Source organism: Passer domesticus, chromosome 2, assembly GCF_036417665.1.
Source record: "Passer domesticus isolate bPasDom1 chromosome 2, bPasDom1.hap1, whole genome shotgun sequence".
Lineage (NCBI taxonomy): Eukaryota > Metazoa > Chordata > Aves > Passeriformes > Passeridae > Passer > Passer domesticus.
In genome coordinates, this window is record NC_087475.1 from 100,719,751 (window position 1) to 100,739,658 (window position 19,908).

Below are 19,908 nucleotides of genomic sequence, written 5' to 3' on the forward strand. Positions count from 1 at the left end.
GTAACAGTAACTGGTTTGGGCATTTCATCCCACTACAGGTGTTTCACAACATAAAATACCCCACACTGCCATAAGCAAGGCCACAGCTCAATAAACACTTGAAGGCAGTTTAAATCAGCACAGCCACAGACAAAAGCAAGCCTCTCACTTTTGGCCACATGTTCTTACACCCTTTCTGGTACCACAGGCAAATATTTATGCAACCACATGGCCAATCAGAGCAGGGACTTGGCATAAAAATAGCTGTTGGTTTTAACCTAGATGAATCCCCAAATTTATTTGAGTATGCATATGCAGCAATGCCTTCCTTGACAGAGAGTTAAGACAGTAGGAGAACACCAGCAACCGCTTCTTTCATCAGCACTGCCAACCCATGTTTGCATTTTAAACAATCTTGAATGCCAACCAGAGAGGCAAAAACCATCCCAACCCTGAGAACAGTGGTGCACTGGCTTGAGGAACAAGCTGGCTTCAGAGGAGAACACCAGCAACCGCTTCTTTCATCAGCACTGCCAACCCATGTTTGCATTTTAAACAATCTTGAATGCCAACCAGAGAGGCAAAAACCATCCCAACCCTGAGAACAGTGGTGCACTGGCTTGAGGAACAAGCTGGCTTCAGAGCATGCCCCAACTCACTGCCACCATGCTGGGTTTCGTCAACCCAGCTCTCTGAGGTAGCTCTTGGTGACACTGCCAATGGCAGGGCAAGGAGTAAGAGGGCAGGTGGGATTATGACTCACTCAGCTTGGATTGATTTACCTGCTGTGGGGTACCCTTAGACAGTTAATGAAATTATGGGATGAGGTTTAACAAAGACAGGACAAAGGCACAATAAGCATTTTGCTTTCTAAAATGTTGGCAGCTCAGTGGACTAACAGGAGAGGGTGAGAGGAGACAGAGGCTGATTCTTGTTCTTACAGCAAAAGTACAAAATTTAATATGCCATTACAACAAAATTTTACTGTTTTCATTTACAATATGGGCCATGTGCTGGGCTAGTGATAATCAGCACTTTATTATTTTAATCTGTACATGCAGCTTTACAATCATCCTCTCTGGAACTCCAGTCTTAGCTATCAGCCACTAAATTTTATACAAAAGGGTAACACTTAGGAATCCTAAATTTAGCATCCAAAATATGATACCATTTAAAAATAATGATCTAAAATTATTAAGTTGTCAGAGCAGGTAAGACATGTGCTTCCTGTGCTGTGATGTACTAACTGAACTGACTACTACTAGAAGAACAGAAGAGACATCAGCTGTGTAAGACTGTTTTGCAATGCTCTCACTTACTGATGCCAGGGAAACTATGTAAGTCCCCAGGGACAGCTATGACTTGCTTAAATAGTATGCTGGCAAAAGGAGCCTACAAGGACAGGCTAGGCATGGTGAAAAGTGATTTACATGAGGAATCTGTGAGAGAACAGTATGCTCAGTGGTACGTAATGCAGAAGCCCCTCTGATCTGCTGGCTGGACTTACTCACAGTGACACTCACGCTCTGTGTCTTGTTTGGCTGGCACATGCCCACTTCCCAAGATACAGTCTTTACTTTGCAATCTGCATCAAGATGTTCTTAAAAATAAACACTGTTGTGCTTCAGTGCCTTAAGCGCTACACAACAGAAACACAGATGATGAATAAATGAAAAATAACACACAGACAGTCATGCAAAACACTATGACAATAAGCAATGGTAATGGTCAGAATGAGCTTCAAACCTCCTGGAAGTTCTTCAAACTCCTCCCCACACGAGGACCACATGAAATTTCACAAGCCTCATATATGTCAACTAACAGGCAAAAAAGTTGTCCAATCATACCAATAATTCACATGCTAAAGTAACACTACACTCAACACTTCCCCCTTCTTTTTCCAGTTAATAAATGAGACTGCACAGCCTAACCTGCAGATCCATGGTGGCAGCACCAACTTGCATCTCAGGAGCTGCTGCCTTTTCCCTGCCCCAACCCACTGCCAGTGCTCACTGCACCCCTGTTGGGCTGCAGCCCAGTTCTCAGCCCAGCTTCCCATACCAGCTGCCCTTTGCTAGGTGAAGGATGGGCATGGCCCACCAGCCAGTGAGCCTGAGCTATGCAGAGGATGCAAGGCAAGGACAGGGAGGAGACAGCAGCAGCCACAGGTAAGAATAGTTTTTGGTACCACGGAATCAACAGAAGCTGGCAGGGAGGAAGCTCCTGGTTTGGGTATCTGTGGAGACAGATAGGCATGCCATCCCTCTCCCTTGGAGAGGTATCCCTTGAATGGTCTATGAAAAGATCTTCTCAAACCCTCCTGGGATTGAGAAATCCTCCATGGTCATGGTGAGTTCTCAGCATGCCTTGGAACCCCATGCAGATTTGTTGGGACTGATTGGTTTTTCCCCCTTTGTACCAGCCCCGCTCTTGCCCATAAAACCCCGCTTCTGCTATTTGCACCCCACAGCTGCACCAAGAAGAGAGACTTTACATGTATTTCTAACCCTCTTTAAAGGTTATAATCCAATTGATGAAACAGTCCCACTCCACATCTGTGCACCAGCAGTTCCTTCTCCCAGTGTAGGTGGTATATAGTATCATCTTGATTTCTAAAATTCATTTTCTAATCTAATTTCAAAATTACAATGGGGACTATTTGGAGTTTCCCCATTTTGAATGACTTGGCTTCATTCTAGCATCACAAAATTTAATACACAATCTGTTCTAAAAGGCACTTCATTCTTAATTTTGCCCTGTAGATATTTCCTTAAAACAAAGATGTTGCCACACTTTTGACCCTATATGAATACAACCAATAAAATAAGCATTATGTATTACTGAATAACAAGATGATAAACTAGGAAGATGACAGTAAATTTAAATGTTTAAGTCACCATTTTTAAGTGCCAAATTTATCATAAAAAGTATAGCGAGAGCATTTAGGAAGTCAGTGTGTGAAGCTTCAGTAAAAACTGTGAACTTTAAGTTTGTCCATCAGCTTTGCTGCATCTTCTTCGCAGCAAGACAAGAAGGAAATGATGCCTCATGTAGGAGGACTGGAGAATTTGAAAACATCTCTTCAAAAATGAAGACATAAAGTAACAGAAATGCTTTATTTGAGATTTTCAATTATACTTAGGAAAAAGACAAAAACTGATCATCACTGGACTTAGTACACAAGTGTTCAAAAGCATTCAATTTAACGCATTCCTCTTTCTACCCTTGAGATGATGAAATGTACTTTGACACCTGTACACAATTGCATAAAATAGAATTTAAAATATTGCATAAAATATTGCATAGAATTTTAAAAAATTCCATAAAAATAGAATTTAACAGATAGTGTGGTTTAGGGTTTCTTGGTTTATCACAAAACTCACAGATTCGCAAAAGAAAAATTAAGCACCAATGGCTTCTTTCCACCACACTGAACAAGGCAAGATGTTTTTCTTCATATCTTAACCATTCTGGAGCAAAATTAAAATAACTTTAACCGGCTACAGTCTTGCTGAAGATACAGAGAGCTGTGACACAACTGCTAAACAGTGCAGTGTTATCATTCAACATCAAAAGCAGCAACTGGGCACTGAAACAAGTACTCCTACTCCAAACTGCAAGAATTTTCAATTAAGAGACCTGAAAAGATTCCCTCTTACAGTTAAGCAACATCTGAGGTCTGATGATGGCCTGATCTAAGTTTAGGAAAATCACAAATGGATCACTGAATAGGAAGAGAGAAGGGTACTTAGGAATGAAAAATAATTATCCTTTTCCAAATCTGGAATAATTTTATAGAACATTTATACACAAACCTTGATTAAATGTCAGGTCACAATAAACAGTTTGATGACTGACAGCATCACTCTGGGAAGCATTTACACCATTCTCCTGTTTAGAAACCATGACAGAAGAATTATCTGCTCACAACCATTCTCAGAAGTATGTCAAGCTTTTCAAGTTTCTTTTTCTACCATTAGTAGTATTCACAAGAATGCATCAAATTATTACCTCTGACAGCAATTAAAGTAAAGAAACAAGAAAATCAGAGGGGCGGCTTTTAAGAAGTGATTCTATCAGAAAAATCATTTTGGGGAAAAAAATTTTAAGAGAATCCATGTGACCTCATGCACAATCCATTAAATTCCAGGAAGACTGACAATCCAAAGATAAGTAGCTGGCAAGAATTGTCATTCTGATGGATAATATTCCAATCCTAGATAACAAAACCTCTTCCTTGAGCTAAAAGTATATTTAGAAAACTTGAACAGCTGGGAGGAAGATTTAGAGGTGGGATTAACTAGTGAAGATGTGAAGTTGGAAGGGGAGTGTTTAATAAAACATACAGATGATCTGACCATTGATTTTATTTCCACTTTTCAGCTCATAAATTATGCGTGATCTATGGAATATGGTTAATAAGGCAGTCTCCTGTGATTAGTTGAATCAAGTTGTCATATCATGAAAAATGTTAAAACATTATACACTAATTTAAAACTTTTACTGAACAATGAAAAATGTTAACAAAATCAAATATCCCCACATAGAATTTGTTTTTTTTCTTTAATACTACAATTAACAAAACCACTGTAATACAGTTTTGCCAATGAAAGACAAACTCTGGCATAAAGAAAATGTCAGAGAAATATAAAAAAAATAAATATTGAAAAACAACACAAATAAAAAAACTCTAGACACTCTCAAAAAGAAAAAAAGCATCAAGTTTGAACGTGAGTGATCCGAATTTATAAGTCATTTTACACAATGATGGTTTCATAGTGTACTGAAGCACAGAAAGGCCCTCTAAAATATGATTTCTTGTACACCTTGACTACTTAAGAGTTGGTTAGTGACTATTCTAAGGGGAATTCAGGAAGTTGCATTAAATTTCTTTCCAGAACGTTTTCAGACTTTGGCAAAGGCATGATGAAAAGAGACTTTTTAACTATTTCTAAAGCTAGCATGCTTTAAACACCTGGAGAAGAAAACAACAAAATACAAAAACAACCCCCCATCCCCACCCCATCTGTTTCTAAGACATTCTTAAAAACACACCTACTAGAATTGCCAGGAATGACACAACTGAGTTCACCAACTTGGTTCGGCTTCCATGACATTTACTAATGCGATAGCAACATATGCAACCATCGCAGCCATGGTGCAGAACTGGGACCTCCTAACTGTGACACTACTCAAAAACAAGAAGCGTGGGATACTCACAGGACAGAAGTTTGCATTTTCAGTAAGACACTGAGAACAGAGGTTCTTAAGATCAGCAGTCAAATAACTGTAGGGAAATAATGATTACCTGAGTCACAATGCACACCTCTTGTACAAAGACCAGTGACCTGGCGAATGCATCCTCCTCACATCAGCTAACACTAAAAACAAGCATGCCTGACATGTGCATAGTCAGCCCCCATTTATACATATTCTGCTTCCAGCAATTCTTTTTCTTCTAAAGAATGTACTTTTTTAGAAGCAACTGCCAAAGGCTGCTAAGAATCCTTGCACTTCTAATGGTTCGTGGACTTGCATTTCACATTGCTACTGCAAATATATTCCAGTTGTTTTGTAGTTAGAGAGGTCACCTCAAATCACAGTCATACTTCAAACTTGCAACAAAATATGTAGAGGGATGAGTTCTCACTTACTACAAAGATGAACACTTATATGCTTGATTTTCAGGATGCAACTCAACTCACCAAAATCAAAGAGATAACTAATCACTGAGCTTCAGTATCCACCAGCTGTGGTGGTCCAAACTTTACAGACTACTAACTCACTGAAACTTATTTTTATTTTGATATTGGCAAAGAAAAAAGAATATAACCCAAACAGAAGTGACAACTCCAAACACAGAGATTTTGAAGAAATGCCAACAGGAAGCATGCAAATGCCATAAGCAGCACCAAATGACTGTGTTACAATTCCATGATACAATTGATTGAAATAGTGAGATAGATAAACAAGTACAAATTATCTGCTTTAATTTCATTTTTGCAGAGTTAGGAACCACAGAGGAATGTTATCCTCTTTCAACTCTTCACCAAGTGAAACTAAGTGGTCATGCAGGGAAACACCAGAAAGTACAAGCTAGAAAAGAAAGCACAGGTTAAATGCTTTTTACCCATTCAAGGGCTGGTGTTCAGGTTTTTGGGTTGTTTTTTTTTTTTTTTTCATGCACTAGACAAAAAATGCATGAACCAGAAGCCATTTTCAAAATCTGTGTTATTCTGTGGCCCAAACGTCAAGTCACTATAAAATTTTCACGTATATTTTTTGTTTCAAATAACAAAGTGTTCAGTTATAAATCAACAAGCTCAAACAGACTATAAATATCACAATTCAAACTGTTTGCCTCCAGTAATGGATGGTAAAGGATTCAGTTTAGCAAAATTTGATATTTCATTACTGCATTAATGAACAAGCTTCACAGGTAACAACCCACCATTCTGTATATAAAAAAAAACCCAGGACTGAAAATTTTATCTTAATACAAGTTATCACATGGCCTTCTACATCACTATTACCCCTGCTCTCCCTCTCTATCTTCCCGAACTTCAGTTTAGTAACAAATCCACACGCTATGCTTGGACTATAGTTTCAACTACACTGTCTTAAATAAAAGGATGCTGAATGTTCCATAATATTTGATTTAGAGAAATTAATCTAACAGCAACTCAGTCAAAAAATGCAGGAGGGAAGGAAATACTTTGACTACAAAACAAATTCCAGGCTTTCCCAAAGCGCAGGGTGCAGTTATAAAAGGGGGGTGACAATCAATGGCTTTTTAAAAAGCCTTTCAAAATATGAATAAAATAACCAATATAGAAACATTTCACAATACACAGAAAAACATTTCCAACAAGGATTGCATTTGAACTGCTGACTATCTGACCTATGAAAGCTGATGCATTCAAGGCAGCCCTTAACCAGCTGATGACTTAAACTACACAGAGCAGCAGTGATTGCATTAAAAACCTAACACATCATTTCCCACTGCATAAAGCAGGCTGGCAGAATTGCAGAGAAATGAGACATTTATTTTTCTATTATAATAATAACATAAGAAAACACTTCTGAAAACCTTGAAAGCTGAACATCTCCATACAGCAGCAGGAAAATAATTTTCCTCAAGATTGCACTAACATGCTAGGTCACTGGCTTGAGATGCACACAGGAACAGCATACAAGCTTCTGAAAGAACACTTACATTCCTTTATTAACACCAGCTTAGATGCTTGATTTTTATAGCCACAGACATATAGTTATATATATAAAACCAACATGCACTGTACTGCTTTATATCCAAACTGCAGAACATTCTCATGAGCATGAGGGCTACAAAGGGTATTTACACAAAAGAGTGATTCCTTCATTCTTTACAGGAACACACAGCGCTAGCACAAACTCAACAGGCTCCCAGATGAGCTGGGCTGAACCAAGCCAGTACTGGGAGGCACCCTCCCAGAAAAGATGCTCTGCAGAACACACAGGTGTACGTTTTGCCAAACAGATTCACACACCCACTTCAAATAAGGCTCATTAACTGGAGGGGGAAAAATAATGTTGCTGAGATTCTTGTTTTCAAAAGTAAAGAATATCCATCCACTCTTGTTAGGTCTATACTTCCAGTACCAGCTCACTTCCCTTCAGGAACAGCATTCCTCCACAAAATTCTTTACAGCACTGCTCCTCCTCTCTAAATATATCTTCAAGGCACAATGCTGGGATGTTAAAAAGAGCATCAGAAAACCTGAAAAAGCCTACTGTAACTTTAAGCCCTGGTCTTGAAAAATTCTTCCATATTTCTCAACACAGGGATGAAAGGGATTTGGCTCAGCAGTCCTGCCTAAATAGTACCAATCCCTGAATCCTCAAGCTGTACAACTGCATCTTCAAAACATTTTGCACTCTTAAGTAAAACTGTGCCATTAAAAAAGCAAAACAGTTAATTAGAGCACTGCCCTACTCCTCATAAAACACTTAATCTCATGTTAATTTGAGGGACAATAAATCTCCCATGCAAAGATCTGAGGGTCTTTTCAACCAAAATAATTCCTTTTGAGTTTGGCTGGGACTCCCTTTCTTCCAGATGAGCCCAGCCAAGGACAACAGATACAAAGAGCAGTGAGACACCACCCAATCTAATTTAGCAAGAATAAAAACTGGCATTTGTGTGCAAGGCAGCACATGGCAATCGCTCATGTGACAGACGGTTTTGTGGCAGTGCTCTGTATTCACATGCCCAGAGCTCTCTGCAGCAGAAAAAGACACACCTGCAATGGGCTATCCCAGCAGCTGGAACCTTTGTCAGCCCCTGGCATAGCCAGAGATCATCTCTTCCAGGACTCTGAAGGAGAAGCTGCAGTCTCCCTTCATCTTGCTCAGCCGCTGGATATGTAGCTAGAACCATCTTCTCTTTGCCTGATTCCTTCTCCCCAAACTACAGCTGACGGATCAGCACCTGCCCAGTTCTGGACTGGCCACAGCCAGAGCCACCACTGCCTACTCCCTGTGGGAGGGACAAGCAGAGGTGAGACCAGGAACACTGTGGAGAGGAGAGCACACCGAGGAACTGATGAGAAATAAGGAAAACACAAATGATCCACGAATACTGCAGCTGAGACCCCGAATACAAGGCCATGGGAAACCATTTCATGAGGCTCAATGTGCACAGGGACATTAGTTCTTTCACTTTATTTTTCAGATGACGTTAACTCAGCACCAGACATTCAGAAATTATTTTTCTCGGCTACACTGCAGCAAACATTTTTAAGCTACAGAGGTGATTCAGTTCTTTGCATTTTCTTCAACAAGGCTTGAGCATACAACAACATCCTGATGGGCTGCTATTTGTTTAGAACAAAATATGGGAATCTCATTCAAAAACAAGCAACCAATGCTAGGTTTTTGGTTTTTTTTAAACCTGCAAATAAATCTGCTTCAAGTCACTGGGGAACAGCTTCAGAATAAAAGGTTCCTTTTAACTTTAGGCACTTTTCCCCAGTTTTACAGGTACATTGGTATCCATTAGGAATCCCAACAGATGGCCACCAAATTAGTTTCTGTGTTAACAACGTTCTTACTCTACAGACCCTACAAGCTTCATACCTTCAAAATTACTGACACATTATTCTACATCTACTTTGATGAAAGCTACGCAATCATTCCTCCTCTAGCTGTGTTTTTCTACATTTATAAAAAAACCCGGTTAATGAACAGACCATACCAAATTTGTTTCTCAAAATGCAATCCACTAAGAGCAGCAAGCTTAGCTGCTGGCTTGCTTTCATTCTTGCTTTCATTCACACCTGCTCAATTACAAGAAAAACAAAAAAATCCTCTAATGTATTTTTCAAATATCAATTTCCTTGCAACCAGGATCTAGAATCACTACACAACTGTTTCAAAAATCACAAGAGCTGACTTGCACAGCCGTCAGCTAGACAGTCCCCAAGGCACAAGATTATGAAATGCAGCACAGGGCGCTTCTGAAGGTGTTAGAGCTAATACAAAATGCTCAATTTTCGAAGACAACAACACATTCAAGTTCAAGTCCTTGACCAAGGAATTCTGAATTACATACACTGAATGATTTTAAATATGATAGACTGAAAAAAATTTCACTTGAATCCTACAAGATAATACAGTGCACTACTGTGAAAAACATATTCACCACAGCAATACCTGTACTTTTTCATTTCTCAGTTTGCTGCTGTCTGGAAGGAGAGGAGCACCATTTGACCAAATACTAAAACCAAGCTTCATGTCGACCAAAATAATGCTATTTTTAAATCACTTCATACCAGTAAGGTGCTCTACAGAAAAGTATTTGAGAAATGAAAACTCTATCTTCAGAAAAACATTTAAATACCATGTTTAATGTGCGGCTTAAAGCTGCTGAACAGTAAAAAAAAAAATTAACAGTTACTTAGTAACAGAGGATCAGCCTCTCTAAGGTAATGAACAAGGCTAGGTTCCTACACAGTATCACTCACTGTACTTTTATAAAAGAGCTTAAAAGCACCTTTAATTGCAAAATTTTCCATCTTGTTTACTTTCATTGTCAATCAAGATATTCTCTTAGAAGCCTGATCACAAATTTAATGCCCTATTTGAGTAGTAACTTTGTACAGACTTTCAAGAGCTAGGCAACAGCTTCATTTCTATATGGGATTCCTTAGCCAAATTAGAATTATGCCAGCATTTAGCGATACAGGACATAGGCTCCCTAACCTTCTCTAGAATAAGATAAATGAAAATATTTTGGCAAGGAAACAGTCCCTCACTAGCAGAACTCTTCTGAGAAGCTCTAGCAGTTTCTCATATTAAAGCATTATATTCGACAATAGCAGAGTCCCCCACCTTACAACAAGCTCTGCTTTTGTTAGCAAATAAAATGACACGTGTCAATAGAATGGTTCCCCTCCTGCTCAAAAGTGAAACTTCTGAGCTAACTTTAAGCATTAACTAGAGAAACATTGCTAATTGAAATGCTGGGTAGAAGGTCTTCAGCAGTTACCCAAAGTACAGAAAGATGAAGTTTGACACATACCTAAAAGCCTGCTGTCCTCACAAGCTCCTCTTCTTGCTGCATGGTCCCACTCCCTCTAACACATCCCTGACTACTCAGTGAGCCAGTCTGACTCGATCATATGCAGGTAAATTATGACTCTTCCCTATCCACACAGTTATTTCAGTCTTCTCCTAGAATAACAAACTCAGTCTGATCACCAAAAGGTCACACAAGTGTCAGGTCAGCACAAGCATGATGCTCCTACAGCATGAAGTAACACCTTGCTGCTGCCTGTCTCATCCAGCAGCTATCTTCAAAAAACAGACTGTTAAAACAGCCCAATTTCCTCTCAAAAACAAATGGGTTATTGTAGCAGTCCTAAGGCCTGCAAGGCCTCCTTGGAGGTCAGAAGCCTGAGCTAGGAAATGCCAAGTCATGATGACTGGGCCTTAGAAGCCCCTCTCTTCTGCCTTTGGACCCTGCTTACCTCTCTGTAAACCTATAGGTCACTTTCCCCTGACCCTTACTAATGGACAATTTCCAAAACCACTGTAAGGTATATAAACCCCTAATTCTGCCTGGTTTAGCAGAACTGTCACTGAGAATCTTCATGGAGATCTGCAATAAAGAATTCTTCGGAACCTCACACAGCCTTCTCCTCTCTCTCCCTGCATCTGCTGTGGCACCAGCAAGCTAAAGAGCTGAAATCACAAAGAGCTAATAATCACGAAGAGCTGATATCACTTGAGCTGCCTAAGGTTGCTTGCGGCTAGCAGCTGCTTGGGAACTCGGACTCTGTGCTGAGCACCATTGAGATATCCTGGCCAAGGCAGCCCACTGGGCATAGCCCGACTGGAAGCCGCCTCAATAGGTTCTTCTCCACCTCCATTATAAATTACAAGAAAACAAACCCAACTGTGTCAAATGCTTATTAGCATTTGTTTTGTAGGTGTATACGAACATAAATGCAATTAGCTGGAAATAAGAGGAAAAGGTCCACACAACTACCTTGCTCTATGGTAGCCATTGAGCTCTCCCATTGAGTTAATTAATTTTAATTAATTGTTTAATTTAGATGCATAAACAGTAAAGTGCATATAGTTCCTATTTCCTTTGTGCATTTAAATGCAGCATTTCTGAAATTCAACCATATTTCCATCTCTGAGATAGAAAGAAAAAGTTATGTGACAACTTAAAGCAGTTTCTGAGGAGATCAGTTTCTGAAACGATGTAAGACCAATGCAAGGAGCAAGTGGAATTGAAAAACACAAAATTAATCTTCTCAAACCCAGAAGTGAGTTTCAAGATGCTGTCAAAACACTCACTCCCAGCACTTTGTCCCAAGCACATGATCAAAGTGACAGTCACAGTGGCATCCTCTGATCTTCTGCCATGAAGTGACCAAATTGTACCCTGTAATTTTCACAGTGCTAAAGCCTGCTCATTAATTCCACCCGAGGAAGAGAAATCTCGTCAATTTCTAAAAAAAAAAACCCAAACCAAACATAAAAAACAAACAAACAAAAAACAAAACCCGCAAACAAACTAACAAACAAAAATCCCAAAACCCAACAACGCCAACTACTCTGTCACACGTTCCGGACTCTCACCCCTATATACACTTTGCATACTCTCGGGCGAGTGTAAGTTTATTTTCACAGCAAGCAGAATCTCCCCTTTACCCGCTTCCTGGCTCACATCCAACATTTCACAGCCTGGAAGAGGGGGTCACCCGCGGGCCGGGCATGCCAAAACTCACTCAGCCCCTGCCCTGCCCCTGTGCCCCGAGTTGCCTCCACAGCCCCGGCTCCCCGCCGAGCCGCGGTCGAGCCCCGCCCGAGTGAAGCCCTCCGGCCGCCAGCTCCCCGTGGGAGAGCGGGAGCAGGCAGGAAAAAATATGTTTCTTGTTTAGTTTTTGTTGCGTTTTTTGTTTGTTTGGTTTTTGGGTTTTTTTGTTTGTTTTTTTGGTGTTTTTTCGGTGTTTTTTTTTTTTTTTTTCTAAAACAGGGCTCTTCTCTCGCCCTTTTTGGGCCAGGCAGGGGACAGGTTTGGCGTGAAGGGCCACATGCCGAGGGGCGCCCCCTCTCAGCAGCAGAGCCCCGGAGGGGTGGTTTCCCTCCCCCGGCCGCTTGGGCTACGGGGTCGCCCGCCGCCGCTCTCGCACCCACCTTTCTGCGCCTCGGTGCTCCGCAGCAGCAGCAGCAGAAGGAGGAGGCTGGGGCAGAGCAGCGAGGCCGCCCGCCGGGTCCCCGCGGGGAGCGACCGTCCCGGGCTCACCATGCCCCGCAGCGTGGCCGGCGCGCCCGGCGGTCCCAGGGCATCGCGGGCTGCCGGGCGGCCGCGCCGGGCCGCGTCAGAGCGCTGCGCGCCCGCCAGCCCGCCCGTCCCCCGCAGCCGCCTAACCGCTTCCGGGGGCGCGGCGGGGCCGCCCCGCTTCCTGCCGCCCCCTCCGCACCGCACAGTCGGCCCCAGGCGCCGTGGAGCCCCGGGCAGCGGCAGCTCCGGCCAGGTCCCGCCGAGCGTGGGGCCCCACTGCTCCCGCCCCGAGCTCCGCCCGCCCCGAGCCGCGCCCTCCCCGGCTGCCTGCGCGGGACTCACGGCTCCAGACCGTGTCTCCGGGACCCAGCGCCTGAATTCCCGGTCTGTTCCACCTCCGACCTCTTCTGCGAGCTAGCTACGAATATTTCACTTTTTGAGCTTTTTTTCCCCTCTCAAAGTAGAGATTAAGACAAAATTTCTGGGAAAAACCCAAACAAAAGTCCTTGGAAACACGAGTATTGCTGCTGTTAATAGAAAGGATAATCTGGTGTTATAGTGCTCCACACGCAGATGTGAATTCAGCTCTAGATGTGGGAGGGCTTGGCTATGAGGTCCCAAGCCATTGCAGCTTTAGCTCTTGTACCCCGGCTTTTGAACATACACCACGTGTGACTGGAGAGCTTTCCAGTGGTTGCGCTGTAAAATTTGTCTTTAGGAAGAAATTGTTCTCCACTTCTCCCAAACAGCTGTATGAAACAGACACTGTTTCCTGGCCAGGAGTGTCCGGTGCTGGCCTCACCAAAATGGTAGGAAAACCATTTCAGGAGCCTGTCTTACCCAATCCACAGAGTTGCTTGAAGAAGTATTTAGATTGTGTTTAGTCATTGTTTTAACATTACTATTCCTTATTAAGATGCTGAAGACTGAACTATGTCCAAGTCTATGCCTATAGCTTATTTAGGGTTTCTTATAAGGGCTATTATAACCTGTTGACAAAGAAACATGGAGGGCATTACCTCTCCTTCTTTGAGCATATCATCCATACCACTTGTGCCAAATCACAGAATATTCCAGAATAGATTTGGATGCTCAGACTAAAGACAGCAACATTTTGTTACATGTTTTTTGTTTGGCCCATACTTGTGCCACAGCTGCTAGAAGGCGGCTTCTCATATTATTAGGCAATGATAAATATGAGCATTTTAGAACATTTCATCTTTTTCCCCTTTTGAAACCTTTTAATGACATGGAAAGAGACCCTAATGAAAGCAAAGTCAAAGAAGTGATGAATCTTTTTTTAAGTCATCTTGTAAGACATAATAACAACCAAGATATCCTCCAACACATAATGGAAGGTGAATCAAAAATAATTTACATATGTGGCTTTGTCTTCCATTCACCAGACACAGCAGTTCATGTCATAGGTCAAGTGAAGCAGTCATATCACTACAACAATATCCATTCTGTACTACAGGGACCACATTCCTAAGATCACCAGTCATTGACGGTATTTGCTGTGTACTGGAAAAAATCACTCCTTGAATAATTTATGGCTTAGTGGTGTCATGCATTAAGAGGAGCATCTGAACATCCTACATGTAATTCAGTAACAGTTTCTGGTGGACCTGACAGAGGTTTCCTCCTGTCTTGTGTTCTGTTGTCAAGGTATTTTGTGAACTTGATTTAACTATTCTAAATTTAGGCCAAATTTGCCTAATCTATTTTGGAAATTTATCCCAAAGCTACATTCCCTGACCACAAATGGTTTTTGTGGACTCTAGCTTACATCTTTTGCAAAGGGAGCATCACCATCCTGACAGAAGCAATTACAAACTATTAAAGGTTATACATCTTAAAAGACTCAGAGATTTATAGAATCTACAGAGCCCAAGGATTACCAATGCAACTGTTTGAAAGACTTGTCTTAATGCATGGTTTTCCTGTAATAGAGCAAAGTGAAGACATAGATAAATCCAGATGGTAACTACAGCTTTCAGAATCTTCCTTCTGAGAAGAATCCAGCACAAAATGAATTTAGGTACACCAGCTGCAGAGTACTGCATATTTTGGTCTGTGAGAGTTCCCAGGCAGCTCCTCGGGGGCAAAAAATTGTGTAAGAAAGACTCAATTTTAGTTTGTGACTTAGAGCTGTCACTGTTGTCAAATCAAAACAGATACAAAATTAAAATGTTGTGGGAAGCAAACATATATATATATAAAATAACATATGATACCAATCTCATAAGGCAAATTGCCAATACCTCTTATGAAATCAGCACAAATACTGGTTTTTAATATGGTAAGACAGAAGACCAAACCAACTCCTTAGTGCTGATAGAAGAATGATTAGCCAACTAAGCATTTCTGTAATGTTTTCTTCCCATTGTGAGTAACTTCTAGAGATAACTGAAACTATGATCTCCATCTGATTCTCTCATTTCCCTTGAGAAACTTCTGAGTGCTGGGCTCCTTTACTACCGCAGGTCTCTAGACTTTACATTCTTTTGTTGCATTTTGAAAGCTGAATTCAGCTGGAGGGCAGGGCTGGTATTTGGAGAGAGTTCCACCAGAGCAATTCCAAAGTCTTGCATCTGGGAAGGAATAGCCCCATGCAGTAGTACAGACTAGGAGCTGTTTGGAAGCAGAAAAGGATCTCAGTGTCCTAGAGGACAGTTTGAATGTGTGTCATCATTGTGCCCTTGCAGCCAAGGTGGCCGACAGCATCTTGAGCTGAATTAACAAGAGGGCATGGGGAATGATCTTTCGTAACACCTCATCTCAGTACTGTCACTGGTTTGGGGCTCCCTCCAGTACAAGAACAATATTTACACATGGAACAGAGTCAATCAAAAGGCCTCCAAAACTGACAGGGACTGGAGAACATGCATATGAAGAGGCTGATAGAGCTGGGTATTTTCAGCTTGGAGAAAAGGAGACCTTGCTTCTTACAGCTACCTGACTGCAGGACAGGACTGGAAAATGGAACCAGCCTCTTCTCATAGGTGCACCATAATGGCACAAGAGCCAACAGACACAAATTGCACCACAGTAAATTACATATTGTAGGTAAAAGGGAAAAACTATACCATGAGGATGGTCAAACACTGGACTGGGTTGCTCAAATATGTTGTAGAACCTCCATATTTAGAGATGTTCAGGACTCCCTGATCAATTTGGTCTGATAAGACCTGTTTGAGCAAGGAGTTGAACTAGATAACCCCTGAAGGTGCCTTCTGACCTCTTATGACTGTATGATTCTAAGGCACTAAGTGATATGCTGTGAGTGAAAGTCCTATGGTTCCAGGTCTAGATGTTCTAGAACCTAGCTTTTGTTGCTTTTGGCAGCTTTTTTCATCTCATTTGGGATTTCTAGATTTTGTTATACCTTATATATATAGATTTTGTTTATTTTCAGTAAAAATTGTTCTACTCCTCTCTTTGCTCTAATTTTTTCTTTGCTCCAGTTTTTATTGCCTATTATGCTGATTATTTTTAAAAATAACAACAAAGTTGCATAATGGGTTTAGATACATCCTTTTAGAAAGGAAAATGGTTATTGATTATATATTACATCAATGTATGTAATTAGTCTCATCCTCAGAAACACAATTATAAAGCCACCATTATATATTTACCTGAGGTTCATTATTAATTCACTTCAGATAGAAGCCTCATGACTGTACATAAAACGCATTTATTTGACACTCTAGAGTTTTTTGGTTGCTGAGTGGTTTGTGTTTTTGAAAGAGAATAAACAACATTTAGTTCTGGATTATTTTAGTAAGAAACATCTTAATTTTACTCTGCTGAAAATGATTATCTGGGGAAAACATTAGCATAAATTTCAAGAATAATTTTCTTTTTACATTTTTACTGCACTGTATATATTAAACAATTCAGGGATGCTAGTGATAAGAAAAAAAACCCTATTTTTTCTTATTGAAACACTGTAAATAGAGAAGGAAGATATTAGGGAGGATCTCTTACTGTCTTCTACTCTTGAAAAAGTTCATGTTTATCCGATCAATGGCCAGTACTGCCTAGATCCTTCAAGCAAGAAGAGTTAAAGAACATGAAAGACTAATTGTATCTTATAACTGTGGGTTTTATACATTTAAACAAAAGCACTATTTTAAAGTGTCAAGCAATTTAAATTCTCAGGCTAGTGAATCCTGTGGCTCAGTGAAAACTGAAGGAGGAGCCCATGATTACTATAGGATTAATTAAGCACTTAAACCCATGTAAAATTTTAATGATGGCTTTAGTTTCTGTGGGAATTAAGAGCATACTTAAGTCTGTATCTATTTTGCTTAATCAGGAACTATGAATCTTCTTCAATTATTTCCATGCATTTCCTCTCTATTTTATAGTTAAGATACTTCTCTTCAAATTCTCTTCAATGTATTGCATTTTTGTCAGGATTTAGTTTTGTCTTTTAGCTTTTCTTCTTGCATGCAAAGCACAGTTTGAAACAATCTTTCATGACTTGCACCTGCTCCAAATTCTGTATCTTGTCTATATTGTTTTAGTTCTCTTCTTGGCCTGCATTCTTATTTGTTATTAGCTCTCAATTGTTTTAGTCACTATACCCAATTGAATCATTATTTGATTTACACTGATTTCTGCTTCCAACCTCATGGACCAGTGGCAACTCAAAAAACTAGATGTCGGGCTCCTCAAATGCTGCAGCTTTTTACTGACGCATTTACATGCTTGAGGAGAACAGAACACATTTATGATGAGGAAAATAATTAAGAGCACCCTTTCTTTTGTCCTTTTGAAGGTGAAGAGAGGAGTTAAATGTGGCATGTTTCAGGGCTTTGTATCCAGTCTAAAGAAAATACTATATCCATACATCACTGTCAGAGACCAATGTAATGTTTAGTAGTAATATATTTCTGCCTAATGCTGTCTACAGGGGAGCCTCAGATGTCAACAGAACCTTGAGGTGAGATTATAATGTAACAACCTGGGACCTGTGAAGACAATGTCTGGAAGCTGAGATCCAAAAGGAAGAGCTTCAAGGAAAATTTCTGTTTCAAAAATAGGTGCAAATGAGATTGGTAATTTCCTTAGCAAATAAATTAATTTGTTTCAAGAATTTATATTTTGTCTGTTCTTAAAATTGTGACTTGGGGTATGAAATTGTTGATATCTTGGGGTATGAAATTGTTGATATCAGCTCTTTCTCTTCCAGATAAAGAAACTGGAGAGCAGCTTGATTTTGTCTGATCTTTTGCTGCAGTCCCACCAAGACAAACTGAGCTGAGCTGAGCTGCAACCATATCAGCACAGTGAAGAGTAAAACAAACTGTAGTAAAAAGAAGAGAATCAAAATGTGAAGGTATATTCTAGAAAGACCAGATTAATTATGAAAATCTTTATTGCGGCAGTTTCCAGCCGTGCTGTGCCCAGTGGGTGCCGTGGCCAGGATAGCTCAGTGGAGGCTCAGCACAGCGGCCGAATTCTCAAGCAGTTCCCAGCTGCAGGCAGCCTAAGCAAGCTATAGTGATTTCAGCTCTCAGTGATTATCAGCTCTTTGTGATTTCAGCTCGTAGCTTGCTAGGTGCCACAGCAGCAGATGCAGGGGGAGAGAGGAGAAGCGCCGTATGAGGTTCCACAGGATTCTTTATTCGGGTCTTCTGTGAAGGTTCTCAGTGACAGCTCTTCTGCTGAACCAGGCAGAATCAGGGGTTTTTATACCCTACAGGGGTTTTGGAAATTGTCTATTAGTAAGGGTCAGGGGAAAGTGACCTATAGGCTTACAGAGAGATAAGCAGGGTCCGAAAAGCAGAAGAGAGGGGCTGCTAGGGTCCAGTCATCATGACTTGGCATTTCCTAGCTCAGGCTTCTGACCTCCAAGGAGGACTTGCAGGCCCTGGGCCTGCTACAAAAATCCTTATATCTTTTGTACAGATATAAGCAATGTACTGCTGATGGACAGCCCCAACTGGTGCTGGTGAAAGTCAGAGCTAGAACTATAGGTAAAAATGACTCAACTTCAAATAAATTGTTGTCACATTTAACTGAAATAGAAGACAATTATAATTTTAAATGGAAGAAAGCCTGAAAATCTTAAAAGCTTTAAAGGAAATATTACACTTTGCTAATAAAGACATACAAAAATATTAGACCTTTTGATCAAATTTAAAGAAATAATAGGATTATTTTATGTGAGATCCAAGTTTTCTGCACAGGGCTAATTCCTCTCTCTGGAGAACCGCATTGCCAGTTACTAAAAAACCCACAAACACAAACTTGGGAGTTTTTTTCTGATATTGCAAGCACTTGGATGCTGGCAAGGAACAACTGTGCAAGAATTTGAAGAGTCAAAATCCAAATTAAAAATAAGAGAGGTAGAGACAGATAAATGATGCTACAAAAGGGTAGGTTTCTGGCCCTTTTGATTGTTAAAATAATTTTTAAAAATCCTGAAATCAACCACAAAGTTTAATAAAAACAAAAAATAGAAGAAAGACTTCCCGTCCCTGCATCTTCTTTAAATAGTAGTGTCTTTTCAAGCCTAGTTGTTTTGCCTTTTTCTTTTAATTTGTGACTGATAATACTCAGTTCCCCAGTCTCTTTGCATTTTCAGACATAAGGGGCAAATGACACCCACTCCTCTTAAGGTGCAACACCACAACTTCTGTGCCAACAGAGGCCCTGAAGTGTTCTTTGGGCAAGACTTCATGCAAATTATGTGAGTTGTTGGATGAGATTGCAACCTCGTAGTGTCAATCTCCTGTGAATGAGATAGGAGTAATACAAATATTAATGAAAATGGATTTGGAGAGACTCCTGAAGAACTTGGACAGCCAGTTACAGCAGATGGGAAGGAAATGGTTCACTATATTACATTTTATGGGCATATGTAAAGGGAAGGAATTACCATATTGAATACCAAAAGGCTGGAGCAGTAACTCACAGGTGTCCTGAGATGAGGCCCAGCAACACAAATGTGCAATGTTTCCCTGGGAAGTCCTGGACTGAGTGTGTATCTTCAATAATTCTGTTAATGCACAGATAGGGGAAGCATGGCAACCCAGCTTGCTCTAGCAAAAATAAAAGTTAGGGAATCCTTGTCAAAGCGGTTGAGTAAGTATAGAACCCATACTTTTCAGGATATTTCTAAATGTTAGGAATTAAAG

The 19,908-nt window shown here is 40.6% G+C and overlaps 2 protein-coding genes across 4 annotated transcripts in view; one reads left to right on the forward strand and one right to left on the reverse strand.

The window, feature by feature from the left end:
* The window catches only part of DCBLD2 (discoidin, CUB and LCCL domain containing 2), a 55,915-nt gene extending 43,085 nt beyond the window's left edge, over positions 1-12,830 (reverse strand). For both annotated transcript variants that reach the window (XM_064410011.1, XM_064410009.1), the window contains exon 1: positions 12,670-12,830. In XM_064410011.1, the coding sequence (XP_064266081.1) occupies positions 12,670-12,781 (112 nt within the window). In that variant the 5' untranslated portion in view covers positions 12,782-12,830. The remainder of the gene's footprint in view (positions 1-12,669) is intronic.
* On the forward strand, positions 12,772-19,236 carry LOC135294568 (proline-rich protein HaeIII subfamily 1-like). Of its 2 annotated transcripts, XM_064410013.1 has the most exons (3): positions 12,772-13,141; positions 17,679-17,823; positions 17,958-19,236. In XM_064410013.1, the coding sequence occupies exons 1-2, from the start codon at positions 12,780-12,782 to the stop codon at positions 17,710-17,712; spliced, it is 396 nt and encodes a 131-aa protein (XP_064266083.1). In that variant the 5' UTR covers positions 12,772-12,779; the 3' UTR covers positions 17,713-17,823; positions 17,958-19,236. The 2 variants fall into 2 exon arrangements, with proteins under 2 accessions (XP_064266083.1, XP_064266082.1); XM_064410012.1 differs by lacking the exon at positions 17,958-19,236 and having other exon boundaries at positions 12,772-13,566; positions 17,679-17,937.
* The last annotated feature ends 672 nt before the right edge of the window (positions 19,237-19,908 follow it).

Coding starts and splice junctions, on each gene's coding strand:
- LOC135294568 (XM_064410013.1), top strand. CDS start 12,780: ATGCCCCGCAGCGTGGCCGGCGCGCCCGGCGGTCCCAGGGCATCGCGG. Junction 13,142..17,678: donor ACCCAGCGCCTGAATTCCCG/GTCTGTTCCACC, acceptor TGCTGTCTACAG/GGGAGCCTCAGATGTCAACA.